At 57.0% G+C, this 20,006-nt stretch overlaps 1 protein-coding gene across 15 annotated transcripts in view; it reads right to left on the minus strand.

The window, feature by feature from the left end:
* TPM3 (tropomyosin 3) overlaps positions 1–18,627 on the minus strand; it is a 34,137-nt gene extending 15,510 nt beyond the window's left edge. For 4 of the 15 annotated variants that reach the window (XM_050930978.1, XM_050930981.1, XM_050930982.1 and 1 more), the window contains exon 1: positions 6,663–6,827. In XM_050930978.1, the coding sequence (XP_050786935.1) occupies positions 6,663–6,794 (132 nt within the window). In that variant the 5' untranslated portion in view covers positions 6,795–6,827. Of the gene's footprint in view, positions 1–6,662; positions 6,829–15,648; positions 15,775–18,418 lie in introns of those variants that run through there. The other 11 variants (XM_050930984.1, XM_050930983.1, XM_050930993.1 and 8 more) reach the window with 4 other exon arrangements.
* Positions 18,628–20,006: the final 1,379 nt, after the last annotated feature.

Consider the following 20,006-nt stretch of genomic DNA (forward strand, 5'->3'; position numbering starts at 1 on the left):
CTGAAGAGGGCTGCCCTGGAAGAGCTAGCAAGCACCTATGTTTCAGGAGAGGAAGGGGATTAAAACTGGAAAGTTCAAGCAAAGGAGCTGGCCAAGAACTGGTCTAGTTGCCATCAGTGCACAGCCTGAGGAAAGTGAGACAATCAGACTAACAAGGCCGGAGGAACACCAGAATGGTAAGGCCCATGCCCTCACATGCCAAGCAGCTGGAGGGAGTAGGATGCCATTCCTACATGGGGGGAGGGGCAGGAATAGAACCTAGCTGTCAGGTTCTGGTTATGTGGTGTTTTAAACTTGACTCAACCCAGCTGTGGTATGAAGGTGGCTCCTTCACCCCTGTGGAACTGCTTCTCTACCCTCTCCCACAGCCACCCAGCTGCTGCAAGGGGGCTCCACTTTCTACCCTTCAGTGCTTGTTTGGGCTCCCTGCAGCTTACCCCAAGCAACAGGGGAATGAAATTCCCAACAGCTTTGTAAATGCAACAAAACCCTGCTCAGTTCTGTTACCTTGTGCAGAAGGGCACCCCCCAAGGTCACTCCACACCTGCGGAATGAGCAGCAGCTCAGGCAGACAGCCAGCAGTCTGAGGAAGGCAACCGCAAGCCAGCTGGGAACATGGACAACTTTGCCATCCTCAGGGTATAGGAACTTGCATTTAGAACCTTGTACCAAGCCGCCACTCTCTGTAGGCCTTCCCTCCAGCGGCCAAGAGGGCTCCTTGCACTAGTAAGGGAATTCTTTAGCCCTGCTAGCAGCAGCTTAAGATCAGAAGACACCACCTATGTCCAACCCACAGCTCCAGAGATCTATGCCTCTACCCAGAGATGTGAACCAACACTATCACAGGGCTGCAACAAGCCAGGGTGGCAGTATACATGTTTCCATGACAACTGCTGGCTTAGCTATAATATGACCATACTGCAATTACAGAAGAATTCCTTATGAGGCTGCAAAAAAGGGCAGAACCAAGACCTGGGAGTGACCTCATTTTATTCCACTGCAGCATCTTTCCAGATGTACATCTTGCTAGATGTACATTGGAGCCCCTGGACTCCCGGGTAAGCAGTCAGCACTGCAGTCAACAGGGCACCTCCTTAAATTCACACACAAGTTAGGTGTTTGTCTTCTGGGCCTGAAGGCCAACTTCCTCATTTTAGTCATCCTGCTGTTCAGTTTAGACCTAGCAAAGCCACTGCATTGATCCTGCTGGAGTAGGCCACAGTGACAGCCAGCAAGACTATCAGTGCATCAGATCCAGCCCCTCACCTCCCCTCTCCATTCATGGGCAGACCATGCTATCTGGATCAGACTATCCCTACACTCCCAGGAAAGTCATCAAGCAAGCTGCCTGGTTTCTAATCAGCTTGGACAGACGTCTGACAGTCCTGACACTTGAGCTGACCTGCTCAGAGCCACGGATGCGCAGAATAAGGCATAAAGAACTTGGAGCCCAATTCTGCGGAGTGCAGGGCCCTCCCAGCTCCCACTGATTTCAGCTCATTTGGGGATGCCATCCTGCATAGTCTGGTAGTTCAAAGAAAGCAGCCCCTTTACAAGCTGAAGACTGTTTACTCTCTAAGTGTGGCTTAGGTGAGTGGGAGGCCAGTGAGTAGAAGGGCAGGGAAATCCCTCCACCTTTAGAGTCCATTACATGCCTACACTGGCTTCAGGTCAAGCAGTAGCACAACTCCCTACTGCCTCTTCTGGATCACATGATCCCTTACTAGCTCTGGGGGAATAAAGGACACCTTGGCAGTAAGCTAGAAGGCACTGTGGTTCAGTGGGTCAGGCACCAGGCTTGCAATCAGGAGATGAAGGTTCTAGGCTTGCTTACACCAGCACATCAAGCCTCCCTGTGCCTCAGTTTCCCCATAAATAAAATGTCACTATGGATGCTTCTTCCAGAAAGTACCTGTGGTCTAGTGAGAAGTGTTTGACTGCCACAGGTGTCCTATGTCCCTCTGTGCTTAACACTCCACTGCCTTGCAGTGTGATTGCATGATTAAGTGGCCTCAACATCTCGATGGAATATGCTGCAATGGCAGAGTATTTGCTAGCTCAAGGCCTGGTATAGACTATAATGTAGCTCCCACCAACTTAATGCCACCTCTGCAAGAGGCATAGCACTGAGGTCGAGACAGTGTCAGTGTAGACACCACATTGCTTACATCACTTTCCCAAGTTGTCCCCCATGCCCTACATTAACAGTTACATTGGTGTATGCACTCCTGTTGAGGACATGCACCCCTGACACAAGGAATGTCGTGTGGACATGGAAAAGTGATGCAATTACTGTGGTGGTTATGTCAACCTAAGTTACATCAGCTTAATTTTGTAATGTAAACTTGCCCTAAGACCGTGATGTAGCTGCTTCTTCCTGCCCCTGTTCTAGCAATTCCAGACCAGTGTCCATACCCAACCCTGCCTTGAGTACCTTCATAACAAGGACTCCAGTATTCAAGAGCACCACGCACTGAACAATTCGGTTTTTCTGATTAAGTCAGTATTTGAGCAGGATGGAAAGTCTGGGAGCTTTCCACAGAGTTCCCACACTGGCAGCATCACATGTGATATCACTTCAGTCAGTTCATGCCAAGAACCACTTGCCCCTTTTGTCTTAGAGCACTGAGCTAGCCAACAAGGAGGAGCTCTCCCCCCACTTCCCTTTTATGGTCAGGATAGAGTCAGAGACCAGAGACATGAGATGCAAGACTGATGAGAACCTATCACAGCTCAAGCACCAAACCATTTCAAGTCAATGTCTCTGAATGACAAGCTAGTGCTGCCAGACACTCAGGAGATGAGTAAAGGAAAAATCTAACTGTCTGTTGGATAATCCTTTCCACAGCTCCAGTTAGTTATTTACACTGTCAGCATGTTTAGATTCCAAGGAAATTGTATCTGAGGAGCTGGGAGAAGGCTATGGTTATCTTGGGGCAAGCATGAGGCATTACTTTGTTCCCCAGTGTAGAGTCTCAGGACCCTGCTTAAAGAAAGTTTCGGTGAAAGGGCAACAGAGGTAACCCAGAGAAGCCTACTCACCACTGCACACCAATAAATCAGGGAAGCAGTGACTGAAACGCAACAAGCACAAATCAAACTGCAGTATGACACACTGGATTAGAACCCACCCTTCCTCAGAAGCTATTCCTTCTGTCATAAATACTGCTATGATCCAGGATATCCCCAAGCTCAGTCTCCTTAGATGGAGCCAGAAGAGTTTCCCTGGCCAGGTAAACTGTGTCCAGAAAGCCACCTGGCTGAGTGATCCATGCCAGCTCCAGTTCAGAGAGAAGAAAGCTAAGGCAAGGAGTTGACAGACACCATTTTGGAGTAGCAGTTTCCAAATAGTTGTGTGCTGAGGTAATGCTGGAATTTATAAAAAACCCAGACTAAGTTTACACAGATGTTCAAACAGGCCCAGACTTCACTTGAGTGTTACTGTATAGATCTGAGTCATGCCAGATAAATTGGTGGATTTCTTAGCCAATCACTACAGCTTCCTGAGAGAAAGTAACCTACCCTAAGTTGCCACAATACCCAATCTGAGTCACTAATGCCTCATGATAAGTCAAATGTACAGTGAGCAAAAAAATAATCTGTATTCTAAGTATCACCTCAGATTAGTGGGAGTGTCCAGTGCAGCACTGCTGTAGATACCGGCAGCCTTTCAGCAAGGAACAACCTGGAATGTGAACAGGCAGTGCTAACTACACACCTCTTCAAATAAACTACACGCCTCTTCAAACAGAGCCTGGGAGACAAAGGAGGAAGGCAAAAGAGGCATTCTCAGAAAGGGAAGATGGGACCAGATCTCTGGGACTAAGTAGGCTCAAAATCTAAAGGAAGTCTTAAAATGCTGCTCTGTAACAATCTTTACCTGCCCCCACAGGAATCTATCAAGCCTGTCTTTCTAAAGACCTAGTAATTGAGCAAAAAACATTGATCTACAATCTGCACATTCCTACTGCTATCTTTGGATGGGGGAAGTCTACAGCACACAGTACTGGAGAGAATACAATTGCTGCTTGTTACACTATTGCAACACGCAAGTTGCATCCATAGGTCAGCCAGGGGCCACAAGGAGTTTGTGCAGACCTGACACTACATGTCTGACCAGAAGCAAGATAATCTGATACCCATCTGATGAGAGTGCATCTGCAGGACCACACCCCTCCAACAGCTAGTTCCAGTGCAGCCGGAGAAGATGAACACAGAAGTGATTTAAGTGATACAGACTCAGTGGCAGGCACAGCTACTCCTTCTGTTTAGGTGTGAAGCCCTCTGCCCCTCATACCAGTTAGTGAGCCAGGAGTGTTCCAATAACAGTAAAGACTTTATAAGAAACTGCCTAGCCCCACTAGCCAGGCATGGAGATTTACACAGTTGCTTGTTCTACCAGAGGAGAATTAGGGGTGTTGCTTGGCATCTTTACTCTACCTGGAGTGTCCTCCAGAAAGTTTTAGCAGCCAAAACTAAACTTTAGTGCCACTTCCCAGCATGCATATGCCTGGCAGAATGAAAGTATTCAGGGTATGGCATTGTTCAGACTGCCACAGCCCTTCCTCCAAGCTTGTGTCCAACTAGTGCTTCAGTGGAGGTGAACAGATCCTATCTTTCTGCATGTACTAAGGGTTTCCCATGTACATCTGAGGATGGGTGGCATAGAGCTTAGCCTACTTGGCTAGAATCCCACAAGTAAACTAGATTTTTTGGTGGCTCAAGATCCCTTCCCATACACCATTCTAGGATTTAGGCAGTGATCAGATTTGCTAAATTAGTATTAGCTTCTGCCATGTTTAGCATGTATGCCAATGGTCAGAGAGCTCACCGCAATATGAGCTGGCTTATAAAGGCTACTTCTGGATCTAATATATCCCCTTGTTATTACCAAGGCAAGAAAGTTACTAAACAGCAAGGCTTTTATTTGAGCTATATGCAAAGATAAGAAGTTAAAAGCCTCCAGGAGCCAGGGGATTAAGCCCTGGAAGTTGGCACAACAAGTATTCAAGGCACTGTTCTGATTTGTTAGAACCAGCCACCATCTACAGATCCAGTGAGAATAAGGTTGAACTGGCTTTACCAGTGATAAACCAATCCCTAGCAAAGCCACAATTTCAGCCTGTCAAAGGTTACTGGAGCAGCACCACTAGAAAATTACATCTTGAGCAGAGACTAGCCTCTTCATCTGCTTTCAGGGCACGCTCACAAAGCCAGAGGGCACAGTAACAAAACCAGTCTGAACATTGAGTACCATAGGACATAGTGCTTCCATACGTGCTCACATCCTTGAAATATCAAGCCATGATGTCTTCAGCCCTAGAACAAGCTTCCAACAAGCTTGGAACACAGAGCTTGGGCTGCAGCACAATAAGTGGCTTCCCATTTTCCAAAGTCAGATCTTTTTCTGACCACAAACCCACTGCTGAGCAGAGCAGCAGAGTTATTTCTTGAGCTCAAGTTGCTGAGTGGTTGCTTCAGACTGAAAGCACAAAACTTCTCCATAAGCCAACTGTACACTCAGGGCGCACACAGCTTGTAATCTTTTACAGAAATGGGCCTGAAATGCCAAGTCTGCCTGCCTCACACTAGTGTCACAGAACTGGCAAAGGTGCCTGACAGGGCCACCCCAACAGCTTCAGACTTCAGCCACAGCTAAAGAAAACACCAAGATTGTTTTAACACCCATCAGCATAGTATGTAGGTGCTTGGCATTCACAACACAGTAACTGCTGCACTAGAAGTGCGTTAGCTCAAATAAATAATGAACTGCTTAGTAGGGAGGGTCCTCTTGGCTAATCAGGAGCCTCCCTGAACCTCCATCCTACAGCAGCACATGCACAGCAGTTACAGGCTGGCTGCCTAACCTCTAGGCAAGGAGCGCACCAGAAGCCACCACACCCAGGAGAGGAAGCAGAGCTCACAACCAACCACTGTAACTCCAATCTGCAAGGAGGAATAGCGATGCCCAGCACTGCATGATGCAAGGACACAGCGCCAACGTTCCCATCCCCTCTGAGGCCTCCCTAAAACGGATTCCTCTGGAGCTGGGACAGCACAATGCAGAGGAGAACACCCCAGCATGACCCCACTCCTCACCCACGGGGAACCCAGCCCCCAGCGCCACCCCTTCCCAGGCTCCCCAGCCCACGATGAGCCTGGGCCCAGACCAGGCTGCACACCCTGGAGCACGGGCCAGCCCCCCACCGCCCCGCACACACGGGGAGGGAGCGTTTCCGCGGAGCCAAACTTGCTGCCTCATTTCCTGAGCAGGGAGCGGAAGAGACGCGGCCCCACCCCGCCGGGCGGGCCGGTAACCCATCCCCACGGCTCACTGGCCCGGCCCCGCTCCTCCGGGCTCAGTGACACCCCCCCACCCGCGGGCTCAGCGCTAGCGAGCCCAGGTCCACCCCGCCGACCGGGCCAGTGACCCACCCCCACGGCTCGCCGGCCCAGCCCCCCGGGCTCAGTGACACCCCCTCTCCGCCCCCTGCGCTCAGCGCTAGCGAGCCCAGGTCCACCCCGCCGACCGGGTGACCTCCGCGCCCAGTCCCCACCCCCACGGCTCGCCGGCCCGGGCCGGCCCCCGCCCCTCCGGGCTGAAGGCCCCTCGGCCGGGCGCTGCGGCCCAGCCCCGCCCGGGGCCCCCAGCGCGGCGCTACCTGCTCGCGGTTGCGGCGCTCGGCCTCCACCTCGCGCTGCAGACGGTCCGCCCGCTCCTCCGCGTCGTCCGCCTGCTGCTGCAGCACCTGGATCTTGCGCTTCACCGCCTCGATGGTGGTTACCCCGGCCATGGCTCCGACTGCAGCCGCCCGCGCGCCCGCCCCGCCCTGAAATACCGGAACTCGCCCCTCCCGCGCCCGGGAAGTGACGTCACGTCCGGCCTGGCGCGGGAGGACCCGGATGAAGTCTGCCGCGCCCGCCCGCTCAGGGGTTGCCATGGTTACAAGCAGTGCCTGCGCGGGAGCTCCTGCCTCCCTGACTGTGCGCAGGCCCCACCCCCAAAGTGACAACAGCCCCTGCACCGAGAGCCGCCCCCCGAATCACCGCCCCGGGGCCCCCGAAGTCTGAGGGTCACCCCCAGCCCCGCAGGAGCCCAGAGCCCCAGGGTCACAGCCTCCCCGCGGCCCCCTGCAGCTGCTAAGGGCCTGGGACCCGCACACTGCGCACTGCCCGTCCCCCCGCAGGAGCCCGGAGCCCTGGGACCCGCACACTGCGCACTGCCCGTCCCCCCGCAGGAGCCCAGAGCCCTGGGACCCGCAGACTGCGCACTGCCCGTCCCCCCGCAGGAGCCCAGAGCCCTGGGACCCGCACACTGCGCACTGCCCGTCCCCCCGCAGGAGCCCGGAGCCCTGGGACCCGCACACTGCGCACTGCCCGTCCCCCCGCAGGAGCCCAGAGCCCTGGGACCCGCAGACTGCGCACTGCCCGTCCCCCCGCAGGAGCCCAGAGCCCTGGGACCCGCACACTGCGCACTGCCCGTCCCCCCGCAGGAGCCCGGAGCCCTGGGACCCGCACACTGCGCACTGCCCGTCCCCCCGCAGGAGCCCAGAGCCCTGGGACCCGCACACTGCGCACTGCCCGTCCCCCCGCAGGAGCCCAGAGCCCTGGGACCCGCACACTGCGCACTGCCCGTCCCCCCGCAGGAGCCCAGAGCCCTGGGACCCGCACACTGCGCACTGCCCGTCCCCCCGCAGGAGCCCGGAGCCCTGGGACCCGCACACTGCGCACTGCCCGTCCCCCCGCAGGAGCCCAGAGCCCTGGGACCCGCAGACTGCGCACTGCCCGTCCCCCCGCAGGAGCCCGGAGCCCTGGGACCCGCGCACTGCCCGTCCCCCCGCAGGAGCCCGGAGCCCTGGGACCCGCACACTGCGCACTGCCCGTCCCCCCGCAGGAGCCCAGAGCCCTGGGACCCGCACACTGCGCACTGCCCGTCCCCCCGCAGGAGCCCGGAGCCCTGGGACCCGCACACTGCGCACTGCCCGTCCCCCCGCAGGAGCCCAGAGCCCTGGGACCCGCACACTGCGCACTGCCCGTCCCCCCGCAGGAGCCCGGAGCCCTGGGACCCGCACACTGCCCGTCCCCCCGCAGGAGCCCGGAGCCCTGGGACCCGCACACTGCGCACTGCCCGTCCCCCCGCAGGAGCCCGGAGCCCTGGGACCCGCACACTGCGCACTGCCCGTCCCCCCGCAGGAGCCCGGAGCCCTGGGACCCGCACACTGCCCGTCCCCCCCGCAGGAGCCCGGAGCCCTGGGACCCGCACACTGCGCACTGCCCGTCCCCCCGCAGGAGCCCGGAGCCCTGGGACCCGCACACTGCCCGTCCCCCCCGCAGGAGCCCAGAGCCCTGGGACCCGCACACTGCCCGTCACCCCGCAGGAGCCCAGAGCCCTGCTGGGGCCCCCGGCGACCTGGGACCCGCACACTGCGCACTGCCCGTCCCCCCGCAGGAGCCCGGAGCCCTGGGACCCGCACACTGCGCACTGCCCGTCCCCCCGCAGGAGCCCGGAGCCCTGGGACCCGCACACTGCCCGTCCCCCCCGCAGGAGCCCAGAGCCCTGCTGGGGCCCCCGGCGACCTGGGACCCGCACACTGCGCACTGCCCGTCCCCCCGCAGGAGCCCGGAGCCCTGGGACCCGCACACTGCCCGTCCCCCCGCAGGAGCCCAGAGCCCTGGGACCCGCACACTGCCCGTCCCCCCGCAGGAGCCCGGAGCCCTGCTGGGGCCCCCGGCGACCTGGGACCCGCACACTGCCCGTCACCCCGCAGGCAGCGGGTGCGCAGCCCATGGGCCAGCTGGCCAATGTCCCGGGCTTAGGAGCATCCTGTACCTACCCCCCAGGCGGCAGCCCTACGCCCAGCGTCCCCACAGACCCCAGGCCCAGGAGTCCACGTACACACATGGGCATGCAGACTGCCATTCCTGATCTTCACCTCCCAGAACAACAGCACAAGCCTCCAGGGTGCAGCTAGACATTCCGCCCAGCTGAGATCACCCCCCACATGGCTCCCTCCTCTCCCATTGTCCTCCCCCAGCATAACAGCATTGCTCAGGCTCCGGCCAGCATTTTCTCCAGGTTAATTAAAAGTAACTGAGTTAATACCCAGTGGCACATTTTTCATTTCGAAATATCTTTAGCTTTAGGGAGAGGTGCCTGATAAGCCTCCTGGAAACCTACTGCCTTTATTCTGGGACTCTGCCCCTGACCTAGAAGGACTCCCTGCCCCAGCCCAGATTTTCTGCTGGGCACTTTAGAGAGTGGAGCTATCAGAGAGTGAGTTATAGCTCCCTGACACTGCCCATCCCCACCACTAGATGTAGGTTACAGCACCTCTGGGGCTGTACTAAACTGTGCCAGACGACTGTAGTCCCCAAAGGACCATATGTCAGCTGGGGATTACTGACGTGCATTGAACACTCCCCCGTCTGCCCTTCTCTGCCCCCTGTGCTAGGTGCAGTGGGGAAGGAAGAATAGGAGATTACAAGCAGGCAGGAAGCAAAATAGGTGCTTAGCAAGGTCAAGAATCTGTCCCCCTTCTTCACGGAGTGAGAAGAGTTCAGATTCCTTCACTCATTCAGTCCTTGGCCTCTTTCGGAGGCTGCCAACCTGTGTGGCAGTTAGCACTGTCTGTGACACCGGAGGAAACATGTCCACTATGAAATGGGCTGAGGTGCCACCTCATTTCACCCAGGCTCCTGAGCAGCCATTACATTGGGACCGAGTTATGAGGCCAGCTCCCACAATTGTACTGCAAGTCTCATAATGTTTGGTGTTTTCCATAAAGCCCCGACTCCCAGTGTCATGTGATTAGATGGGACCCTCAGCTTTCATTGCTTCTAGCCCTTGGATTTGGATAAAAGTTTACAAGTATGAATCCCAATAAAAAGAGCTCAGAATATCACTTTCACTATCCCATGGCTTTTACGCCAACCTTCTGATTTTTGAGGCTTGATTAATTATTTTTGAATACTTGGAGTTGGCAAAATTCTCAGCAGCCCAGTGAAGTTATGACAACTTACACTAGCTAAGAATCTGACCATGGTCACTTAGGACCTGGGCTGCATGGAAGGCTCCATAGCACATAACCACTCCCTTGAGACAGCTTCTTCCCCTTGCAGGGTTACATTTTTTCACAGTAACTCACTGTTACCAGTGGGTCCTGTGCTTTAACGTGCTGCAGGGTTTTCCCCATAGACATACCTGGAAGCCCACTAGTTTTAACTAGCACTGAATATTCCCCCCACACCTCTAGCCCTGTTCGCTAGATGATGCAGAACTCTTTAAACAGCTTTCCTGTGCTGTGAACTTGGCAGAGTCCCAGGAGAGGTTGCTGAGTTGCTGCTTATTTGCAGCCTAACTGAAGTTCACCTTTGTTTTTACTCATGATGATAACCCCAGTTACGCACAATTTGCACTATTACACTGTTCCTGTAGAGCTTTACAACAGAAACACAATTTGCACTTCAGCTCCAGCCAGTCTGCCACTGCAACTGCTGCATGATTGCCACTAGCAAAGGGCTGCACATCTCTTCCGTGGCACTACTTCTGTTCCCCAGTCAGTGTGCTGTGACCATCTAATGAAGTCACAGGTCGCAGCCTTCCCTCATGTGTGTGGAAGCTTTGGCACAGGTTCAAGAAGCCATGCTCCGCCCTGCTGTGGCCAGAGCAGCCACAGGTCAGACATGCTTGCCACACACAGTGTCAGGCAGGGAAGCTTAAAATATACCTGACTCCCCAGCCAACGCCTGCTCTCCACACAAAGCTGCACTGATCTGATTTCACAACGATTTAGGTATCTGTGCATGGACCGGCTTAAATCGATTACAACCCAGCAGATATTGGTTCAGCTCGCACTGGGAAATGTACAGGTGCAAGCAAAGCCACTACAACCAGCTTTAAACCGATATGAGTGTGTCTACACAGAGGTTTAACTATACTGGTTTTCAATCTGATTGAAATTAATCCAGTGCAACTTCAGTGTGTAGATGGACTTGAGGGAAAGTGCTTTTTTCTGCTGGGTAAAACAGGCAGTTTTGTCCTTAGCCGTACTTCGCATGGTCCAAGTCCTGAGCTCTTTACTCCATCCATACTTGGAGAAAATCTCTACTGACCCAATGGAGAGATTTGCCTGTGTAAGGAGGCCCAGACTTGAATTGACTGTGCGTGGTGAGACCAAGCCCCTGAGAACCTGGAGAGCCTCGAAAACTATAGCAAGAGGGAACTGGAAAGAGGGGCTTGGGGAAAGGGGAAAGAAAGAGGGTGAGATAGAGAGGAGAGAAAACCCCAGAACCCACTGACCAGAGAGGCCTCGATTCAGAAAGGTCCTTAAGCATGAGCCAAACTTTAAGCACAGACGTAATACACTGGGATTACTCACATCCTTAAATACCTTGCAGACTCGGGGCCTAAAGGAGGAAGCACTGAGCAAAGCCACAGGGGTTGAAGAAACATCCCCGGACAGGCTGTGGCTGGTGTGGAGCCAAAGTGTTCCTGTTTGCATGCCCATTGCACCAGCGCTCTGGCTCTGCAGACTGCCCCTTCCCAAGGGCTTTACCAACCCTCTAGGCTGCTCTTTAATAACTGGCTCTCCAGACTGGCCTTCAGAGCCGCGGGCTCTGAGCTCACCCTGCCTTCTTTGTCCTGTATCTCCCAGCAGCGCCGGATTGACCAGCAGGGCTTTGCACTGATTCCTAACTCGCACTGTCCTAGGGAACCCAGCTGCACCTCCAGGCTGCACTCAGGGCTGAGCAACTATCAGGGGATTCGTTTCTGGTTCCCATTGGCAGGGGACACTTTCTCCTCCTGGTTTCAACTCAGGCATTCTCCCATGGGTCATCGCATTCCCACCACGGGCAGCGGGGAGAGTGAAAGGTGGTGAAAGTGCCTTCATCTCTCAAATCCTTGTGGATGATGAATCTGAACAGCTTATCTCCTTCTAATTCCATGCAGCAGCTGCACGGGACTCTGAAGGCCCTTAGCCCCATGATTGATGGGAGGACGATGGCGCTGAGCGAAACCCTATGCCACTTGTGCCATTGTTTTCCTGGAAACTGTGGCCAATAATAGCAGGCTATTGTTGGCAAGAGGGCTGCAGAGCTTCCACCCTGCCCCAGCCCAGACCGACGATGCTGTGTTTGTTTCCACAGGGCCTGGCTCCTTCCACAGCACAGGGGACACAAGGATTCCTAAAGTCACAGGCAGGTTGTAGCTGGCTTGGATCCCGGCACAGGTCTCAGAGCCGCACAGCCCACATCTGTCCCCCGTTGTCTTGAGTTACAAACTACAGGTTCTCTCTCTACGCCCATCAATGGCAATAGCATCCTCAGTGCCACGTCCTCGCACCATGGCTGAGCCTTCTCCTCTGCAGCTCAGCTCACCTGGGAGCTGCCTGAGAGCTACCTCCCTGCATCCCCCCAGCCCATCAACTCTCCCCCTGGAAACACGCCACTCCCCACCCTGACAGCCCTCAGCCTGGCACTGTTTCCTCTCTAAATTCTGCCTGCGCAGAACTCCCCAGCGTGGGTTGCGGGGAAGCTGCTCCCCCAAAGGGAGCTGTATTAGGCTTGCAAAGGAGCAGGAAGGATGATGATCTGGAGCCCTGCACTAGATGTTGCTGTGATGGTAGGCCCAGATTCACTCCTGAGCCAGCCCTCGGAGCAGGAGTTGGGGGGGGGGGGGGTTGTACCGTCTCTGTTCAGGAGTTGCAGGAGCCTGGTTCCAACAGCCGCTATGGGCCATATCAGAGGCAGAGTCTCACTGGGGCACAGGATCATCCAAACCACTGCCTTTCGCACCCCAGACATGCCCTCCATCTTCCCCTGGCCTGCCCCAGAATCCCTTGCACCTGGGCCTCTGCCCAGGGGATGCAGACTGGGCAGTGCTTCCTGCACTGTTTCCTGGGAGGGTCTTTCTGCCCCTTTGCATCCATGCCCAGGGCGTGGAGCACAACAGCTTGTTTCCGCCCTGCTTTCCTGGCTGCTCTGTGAAAGTGGTGAGATGTGCACACACCACGGCAGGCTGCACAGCTCCGATCCCTGGCTAAGAGGCTGTGTAGCGGCAGGGGCCGGAAGAACCCAGCAGCTGAAAATATCTTATCTCTCCCATTGCTCATTGTGGTCAGGCTGTGCGGTCTGTGACTCCACATTGTCACAGCTCTGCAGCTGCTTTCCCTACCATGCCTCAGGGCTGCCCTGGGCACCACTGACCAGCACAGGGAGCAGGGGATGTCCCTTCCTGTGTCTGATTTTGACTGTGCACTGCACCACCATGCACTCATACACACAGGTACACCCACTGACTCTGTGTGCACACTGCCCATCCTCTCACACCTGTGCACACTGCACAGCCCTGTGCACACCTCGCACGCTGCACATCCTCTCACACCCTGTGCACACTCACTTACTCCATGTGCACACCATGCGTGCCACACACCCATTGTCTCTTCAAAACAGATTTTCCTGCTGGTGAGAGGTGCCCTATCAGAAGCCTTTTATCCACAGGAGAAGGGCACCCTGGGCACACCGCGAGCTTCCCCACACCCAGGCTTCCACCTGCATGCCTCAGCCCTGCCACCTCTAGTGGTGAGAGGGGAGTTCAGGCGCCGAGCTCCATCCAATCCTTGGCCTCTGCTGAGACCCACAAGAAGGGGGGCAGTCAACGAGAGTGTGCACCCATCTGCTAGGACCTGGACTGAGATGAGGGGCCCCTGAATGACCAGCAGCCCCCAACATACTGGGCTGGATTTGGACTGGTGACCTGGAGGTGACTCTAACCCTAATCTGAACTCAGACCAGAGTCCACTTTCTCTCTCGAGCCATGCGGTTTGCCTCGTGCACAGCGGGATGGAGGCTTGGGTGGGATGCTGCTCAGCTCTGGCCACGCTTTCTCAGTTCTCTGGTGATGATCTGTGCTCGAGGGCTGGGGTTAAGCACCCTTATTCCTGGAGCCAGACAGCCCAGCCTCCGGGCAGGAGTGACCACCAGGGCTAAGGAGAAAATCCCGCGTAGGTCTGTGTGCCGTCCGCCTTCCCTGCCATCTGTCGCCTCTCTGATTATCACCTTCAAGTGCTTTAATTGAGCAGAGATCAGCGGAGAGAGACATAAAGCACCCTGCACACACACCCAGACATGCATGGGCCCATAAGTGCATGCGCGCGTGCACACACACACACACACACATATTCACTGCTGCTCCTGCCCCTTTTCTTCGCTCTCCCTCTCCCCTGTGGTGGTGCTACCTCCAGTCATTTGTCTGGCCCTTACTCTCTCCTCTAGAGCCTTCCTCACTCTCTAGCTGGGAATGAACCCTCAGGCAGCTGCATGGGGTCTGTCTCAGGTGTCTGAGGCCTGGCCTGCCCTGGGGTTTGCTCCTGTTCCAGCCCTGGTACAGCTGTGTGGGCACAGATCCCTAGTGTAGACAGGATAAAACCCCTTTAGAGCAAGATCTGCACCGGGGCACAGGTTAGGCCGGTTTCCTGGATGGGACAGCTCCACTGGTGGAAACAGCAGCCATGCTTGTTGGCCCCAGTCCCAGCAGCTGGATCACGGCTGAAGCTCCCAGTGCAGGGAAGGCCTTTAACAGGGGAGGGTAACTAATTCCTCTCGCTCCATCCCAGGGTGGTGGGGGGTGGGGGCAGCACAGAGGCCATGGGTAAAATCCCATCTGCATGAACAAAGCAGACCAAAGCAGCATCCTGCTCACCATGAGCATGCCAGGCCTGGAGGGGCAGCGCTGGGCTAGCTCATCTCATGTGTCAGCCTGAAACCCAAGCTCTGCTTGAATAGACAGGTATGTGGGCAGACTATTAATACTGCCTGTGTAAGCCCGGCACTGGCATGCTGCTGACACACAGACCCAGTGACAGGTTTCTGTCAGGCCGCGTGCCCAGGTCCCATTGTGGGGGCAGCACCCGGCTCTGGCCTGAGTAAATCCTTGGATGGCATCAAGCGACTGTAGTAGTTCTTATGTGCCCCCACATGTTATGGGGAAGGGAGATGCAGCCAGGGTGCCCCACTGAGCTCTGGCTACCAGAATGGCCCCTCAGCAGCTGAGTGTTAGATAGAGAAGCCCTGAGGCTGCTCTAAGTTATGCTAGGGACAAACGAGGTCCCAGCCAGCCCCAGGACTGGGGGAGCATACAGCTGGAGTAATGCCATCTTTGCCCCCTTCACTTCAGCCCTGTGATGAGCACGGCTCAGCCGGCAGGGAGGCTCCAGCCCAGTGGTGTCAGAGAGACGGATCTGACCTCTGGTGCCCAGCCCTGGGGCTCCCTCTCACCCCAGAGAGCTGCTTGCTGAGGCAGGGGCTCCAGGCACTGCTTCCGTTGATGCTGGTTAGTGTCTTCTCTAAAGAAACAGGAAGAGAAGATAACACAGGATGGCCGGACAGAGCCCAAGCCGGGGCTGTGGGAGGTGTGGTTTGCTCGTAATGGCAGCAGCTCTGCTGCCTGAGGAGTTCAAGTTAGAGCAGCTGCTTTTACAGGCTGCAGGAGACAGAGAGGGACTGTGTGTGTGTGTGTGGCCTGTTCCTGGGTGTGACTATGTGTTATGCAGACGTGTGTCACCATGCATGGCTGTGTCACTGTGCGCGTGTGCGTCACTGTGTGTATGCTCCCAGGCAGGTGGTGGGGCCTGACACTGCCATACGTACGTCTGCTGCCTTCTTCTCAGCCAGCTCCAGCTTCTCCTGGGCATCTTTCAGGGCCTCTGAGTATTTGTCCAGCTCGTCCTCCGTCCCCTTCAGCTTCTTCTGCATGGCCGCCAGCTCATCCTCCAGCTGCCAACAGCATGAGACATCATGTTACAGCTGGCACCTGGGAGCTGCTGCCTACCCAGCCACCCCAGTTGAATGGCTCCTGCAGAGCTGCCCTCCTGAGTCGTCTCCCTGGTGCGCTGCAGCAGGATGTCAGAGCCCAGGTTCTGCTAAATCGCAAACCCATCTCCCATCCCTCTAGCTGCGACTCTGGACTCCACAGCTGAGCTGCTGCTGCATTGCTTCCTGGGGAAAGGCAGGGCTCAGCTGGGCGGTGTGTGAAAGACCTAGAGGAAAGCTGCCCTTGTGGAAGTGGAGCAGGCTTCAGCACTGGGCACACAATGTGTGTTCGTGTGACCCACCATCTATGGGGGTGGGTTTGTGAGTGTGGTATTTATGGGGCACACAATCCATGGAGTGGGTGTGTTCAGGACATACAATCTGTGTGTGCATACGCTGTCTATTGGGCACAAAACCCAAACCGTGTGTCTGGGCGTGGCACACACGCCACGTACCACATTCTTCCCTCAGGTACACAGCTCTAAGTTCCCCGTGACTCCCCCGGACTCCAGCGCCGTGCGTGGCAGTGCATGTACCTGTGTGTCTCAGTGCATCTGGTACGCGGCTCTAAGTTCCCCGTGACCCCCCGGACTCCAGTGCCGTGCGTGGCAGTGCATGTACCTGTGTGTCTCAGTGCATCTGGTACGCGGCTCTAAGTTCCCAGTGACCCCCCGGACTCCAGCACCGTGCGTGGCAGTGCATGTACCTGTGTGTCCCAGTGCATCTGGTACGCGGCTCTAAGTTCCCCGTGACCCCCCAGACTCCAGCGCCGTGCGTGGCAGTGCATGTACCTGTGTGTCTCAGTGCATCTGGTACGCGGCTCTAAGTTCCCCGTGACCCCCCAGGATCCAGCGCCGTGCGTGGCAGTGCATGTACCTGTGTGTCTCAGTGCATCTGGTACGCGTCTCTAAGTTCCCCGTGACCCCCCGGACTCCAGCACCGTGCGTGGCAGTGCATGTACCTGTGTGTCCCAGTGCATCTGGTACGCGGCTCTAAGTTCCCCGTGACCCCCCGGACTCCAGCACCGTGCGTGGCAGTGCATGTACCTGTGTGTCTCAGTGCATCTGGTACGCGGCTCTAAGTTCCCCGTGACCCCCCGGACTCCAGCGCCGTGCGTGGCAGTGCATGTACCTGTGTGTCTCAGTGCATCTGGTACGCGGCTCTAAGTTCCCCGTGACTCCCCGGACTCCAGCGCCGTGCGTGGCAGTGCATGTACCTGTGTGTCTCAGTGCATCTGGTACGCGGCTCTAAGTTCCCAGTGACTCCCTAGGATCCAGCGCCGTGCGTGGCAGTGCATGTACCTGTGTGTCCCAGTGCATCTGGTACGCGGCTCTAAGTTCCCCGTGACCCCCCGGACTCCAGCACCGTGCGTGGCAGTGCATGTACCTGTGTGTCTCAGTGCATCTGGTACGCGGCTCTAAGTTCCCCGTGACCCCCCAGGATCCAGCGCCGTGCATGGCAGTGCATGTACCTGTGTGTCTCAGTGCATCTGGTACGCGGCTCTAAGTTCCCCGTGACCCCCTGGACTCCAGCGCCGTGCGTGGCAGTGCATGTACCTGTGTGTCTCAGTGCATCTGGTACGCGGCTCTAAGTTCCCCGTGACCCCCCGGACTCCAGCGCCGTGCGTGGCAGTGCATGTACCTGTGTGTCTCAGTGCATCTGGTACGCGGCTCTAAGTTCCCAGTGACCCCCCAGGATCCAGCGCCGTGCGTGGCAGTGCATGTACCTGTGTGTCTCAGTGCATCTGGTACGCGTCTCTAAGTTCCCCGTGACCCCCCGGACTCCAGCACCGTGCGTGGCAGTGCATGTACCTGTGTGTCTCAGTGCATCTGGTACGCGGCTCTAAGTTCCCCGTGACCCCCCGGACTCCAACGCCGTGCATGGCAGTGCATGTACCTGTGTGTCCCAGTGCATCTGGTACGCGTCTCTAAGTTCCCCGTGACCCCCCGGACTCCAGCACCGTGCGTGGCAGTGCATGTACCTGTGTGTCTCAGTGCATCTGGTACACGGCTCTAAGTTCCCCGTGACTCCCCGGACTCCAGCGCCGTGCGTGGCAGTGCATGTACCTGTGTGTCTCAGTGCATCTGGCTGCGAGCCGGCATGTGTGTGTTTGCCTGGCTGACTGGCTGTGTTGTGGGTATGGATGAGTGTGTCTGGAGCAGCGTCTGCCTGTGCCCAGGCGTCCGGGAGATGACGGGCATTCCCAGTTTGTGGACCTGTCCCCTCCCAGGTCTGCTGCACCCCCCAGGACTAGCGGCACTTGTACCCACAGACTCAACTCCTGCATGTCTGTGCCCAGGGTTGGGGGAGCCGAGGGCAGGTCCCGCTCTGCACCCCTGAGGGACACCGACACGCAGCAGTCCTCCTGCTCCGGAGATACAGGACGAGCCCCATCCCAGGCGGAGAAATAGGAGCCTCCCCAGAGTTGGAGTGAGTCTCCCCAAGGGGGAGCCACTGGGCTCCTGGGGGAAGCTGCCTTTCCCTGGGGCAAGTGCCGCTCTCCGCCATGAGGGGGGCGAGAGGCTACTAGGTCTCTGCCCGGGGCAGGAGCCTGCCCCCAATCCTGGGGAGAGGGGTGGGTTAGGGACAGCGTCTGCCTCTTTCCCACCTGTTTGCTCCTCTCCTCCGCCTGTTTCTGCTCAGCCTCTGCCTGCTCAGCCCGGTCCAAGGCGTTCTCCTTGTCCAGCTTCAGCATCTGCATCTTCTTCTTGATGGCCTCCATCTTCACCTGCGGGGCTGGGGCGCCTCTGGCTGGCGGGGACTAGCAGCAAGGTGGAGATGAGTCGGGCTGGGGCTGCCGAGTGCCTGGCCCCCTCCCTGGCCGAGGGTTTTATCAATACGCCCCTGACAGCTGGCTCGGGGCCTTTGCCTTTCTTGGACTGAGCCGCCTCCTCTCACTCCCGAAATGTCTGTCCACAGGGCCCCATTGTCTCAGCGCCCGCCTGGGGAGCGTGGGGGTGGGGGGATGCCTGCTCAGTGACTTCATGGACAGGGCCATATTTGGGCCCCTGTGGGACAGCTGGGAGATGGTTATAAAAAGCACAGGCAGCTCTGTGGGCTGGGGGTGATGGGGGGGATCCCCTGCTTTTCCAAGGGTCACAGATCCCAAGGCCAGAGGCTAGCCCAGGCCAGAGACCTGCCCCCACAACTCCTAGGGCAAATCTTTGGAAAACAGCCAATCCGGAGTCCAAACGCAGCCGTGATGGAGAATCCCCCCCACCGGCCTTGGGACATTGTTCCAGGGGTAACGCCGTTCGCTGACGCTATCTGACATCGACACCTTGGGTCCAGACTTCATGTGTCCAGGGTCAACTGCCAGCCCTGGGATTGTGTCAGACCTTTGGCAGCGAGACTGAAGGGCTCGTTATCCCTGATCTGTTCCCCGCACTGGTACTTGATTCCGGGTGGGATCATGCTCCCCTCCCCAGAGAGAGCTGCTGGGTGAATACGGACCCTTCTGCCCTCTCTACAGGCAGCAGAGCCTATGGGTCTGAACAGAAGACTGGGAGCCAGGCCTGGGAGGGAAGGCTAGTGGTTAGAGTGGGGGGGGGAGCTGGAAGCCAGGACACCTGGGTTTTATTCCCAGCTCTGGACTGGAGTCTAATGGTTAGAGGAGGGAGCTAGGACTCCTGGTTTCTGTTCCTGAACAAGTGTCTAATTCTGTGACCTTAGGTGAGTCCCTTCCCCTCTCTGAGTCTGACGCTGGCCAGCTTTCCAGGGGATTCTCCCATTACCAGATAAAGACCTTTGCAGATGGAAGGCACCATGGGGCCTTCTCGTGCACCCTCAGTGGGGCTGCACCACGCTCACCCCACTATTCCTGCCCCACTGGGGGGAGCTAGCCGCTCCACAAGCTTCATAGAGGGATGGGGCAAAGGGGCCCAGTCCTGGTCCTTTTGGGAGAAGTTCCCGGGAGGCCTGCAGGGGAAAAGGGCAGGGAGCCTCATAGCGAAATCTGCAGCTGGCGAGACTCACTGCCCATGGGCTCTCCCCAGTTCTGCAGGCAGCGCAGCTCCCACGCAAAGCCCCCGTGGGGCCTGAGCCAAAGCCTGCGGGAACCACTCCGGCTGACCTGAGCGGGCTTCGGCTGAGTCCTGGGAGCAAGTGCCCCTCCGCACGACCCTGCCTGCTCAGGCCTGACATTAGCACTGGCCCCGCCATGGCCGAGGTGTTGACCTCCCCAAGATCAAAGCAGG

This window comes from Gopherus flavomarginatus, chromosome 20 (assembly GCF_025201925.1).
Source record: "Gopherus flavomarginatus isolate rGopFla2 chromosome 20, rGopFla2.mat.asm, whole genome shotgun sequence".
NCBI lineage: Eukaryota > Metazoa > Chordata > Testudines > Testudinidae > Gopherus > Gopherus flavomarginatus.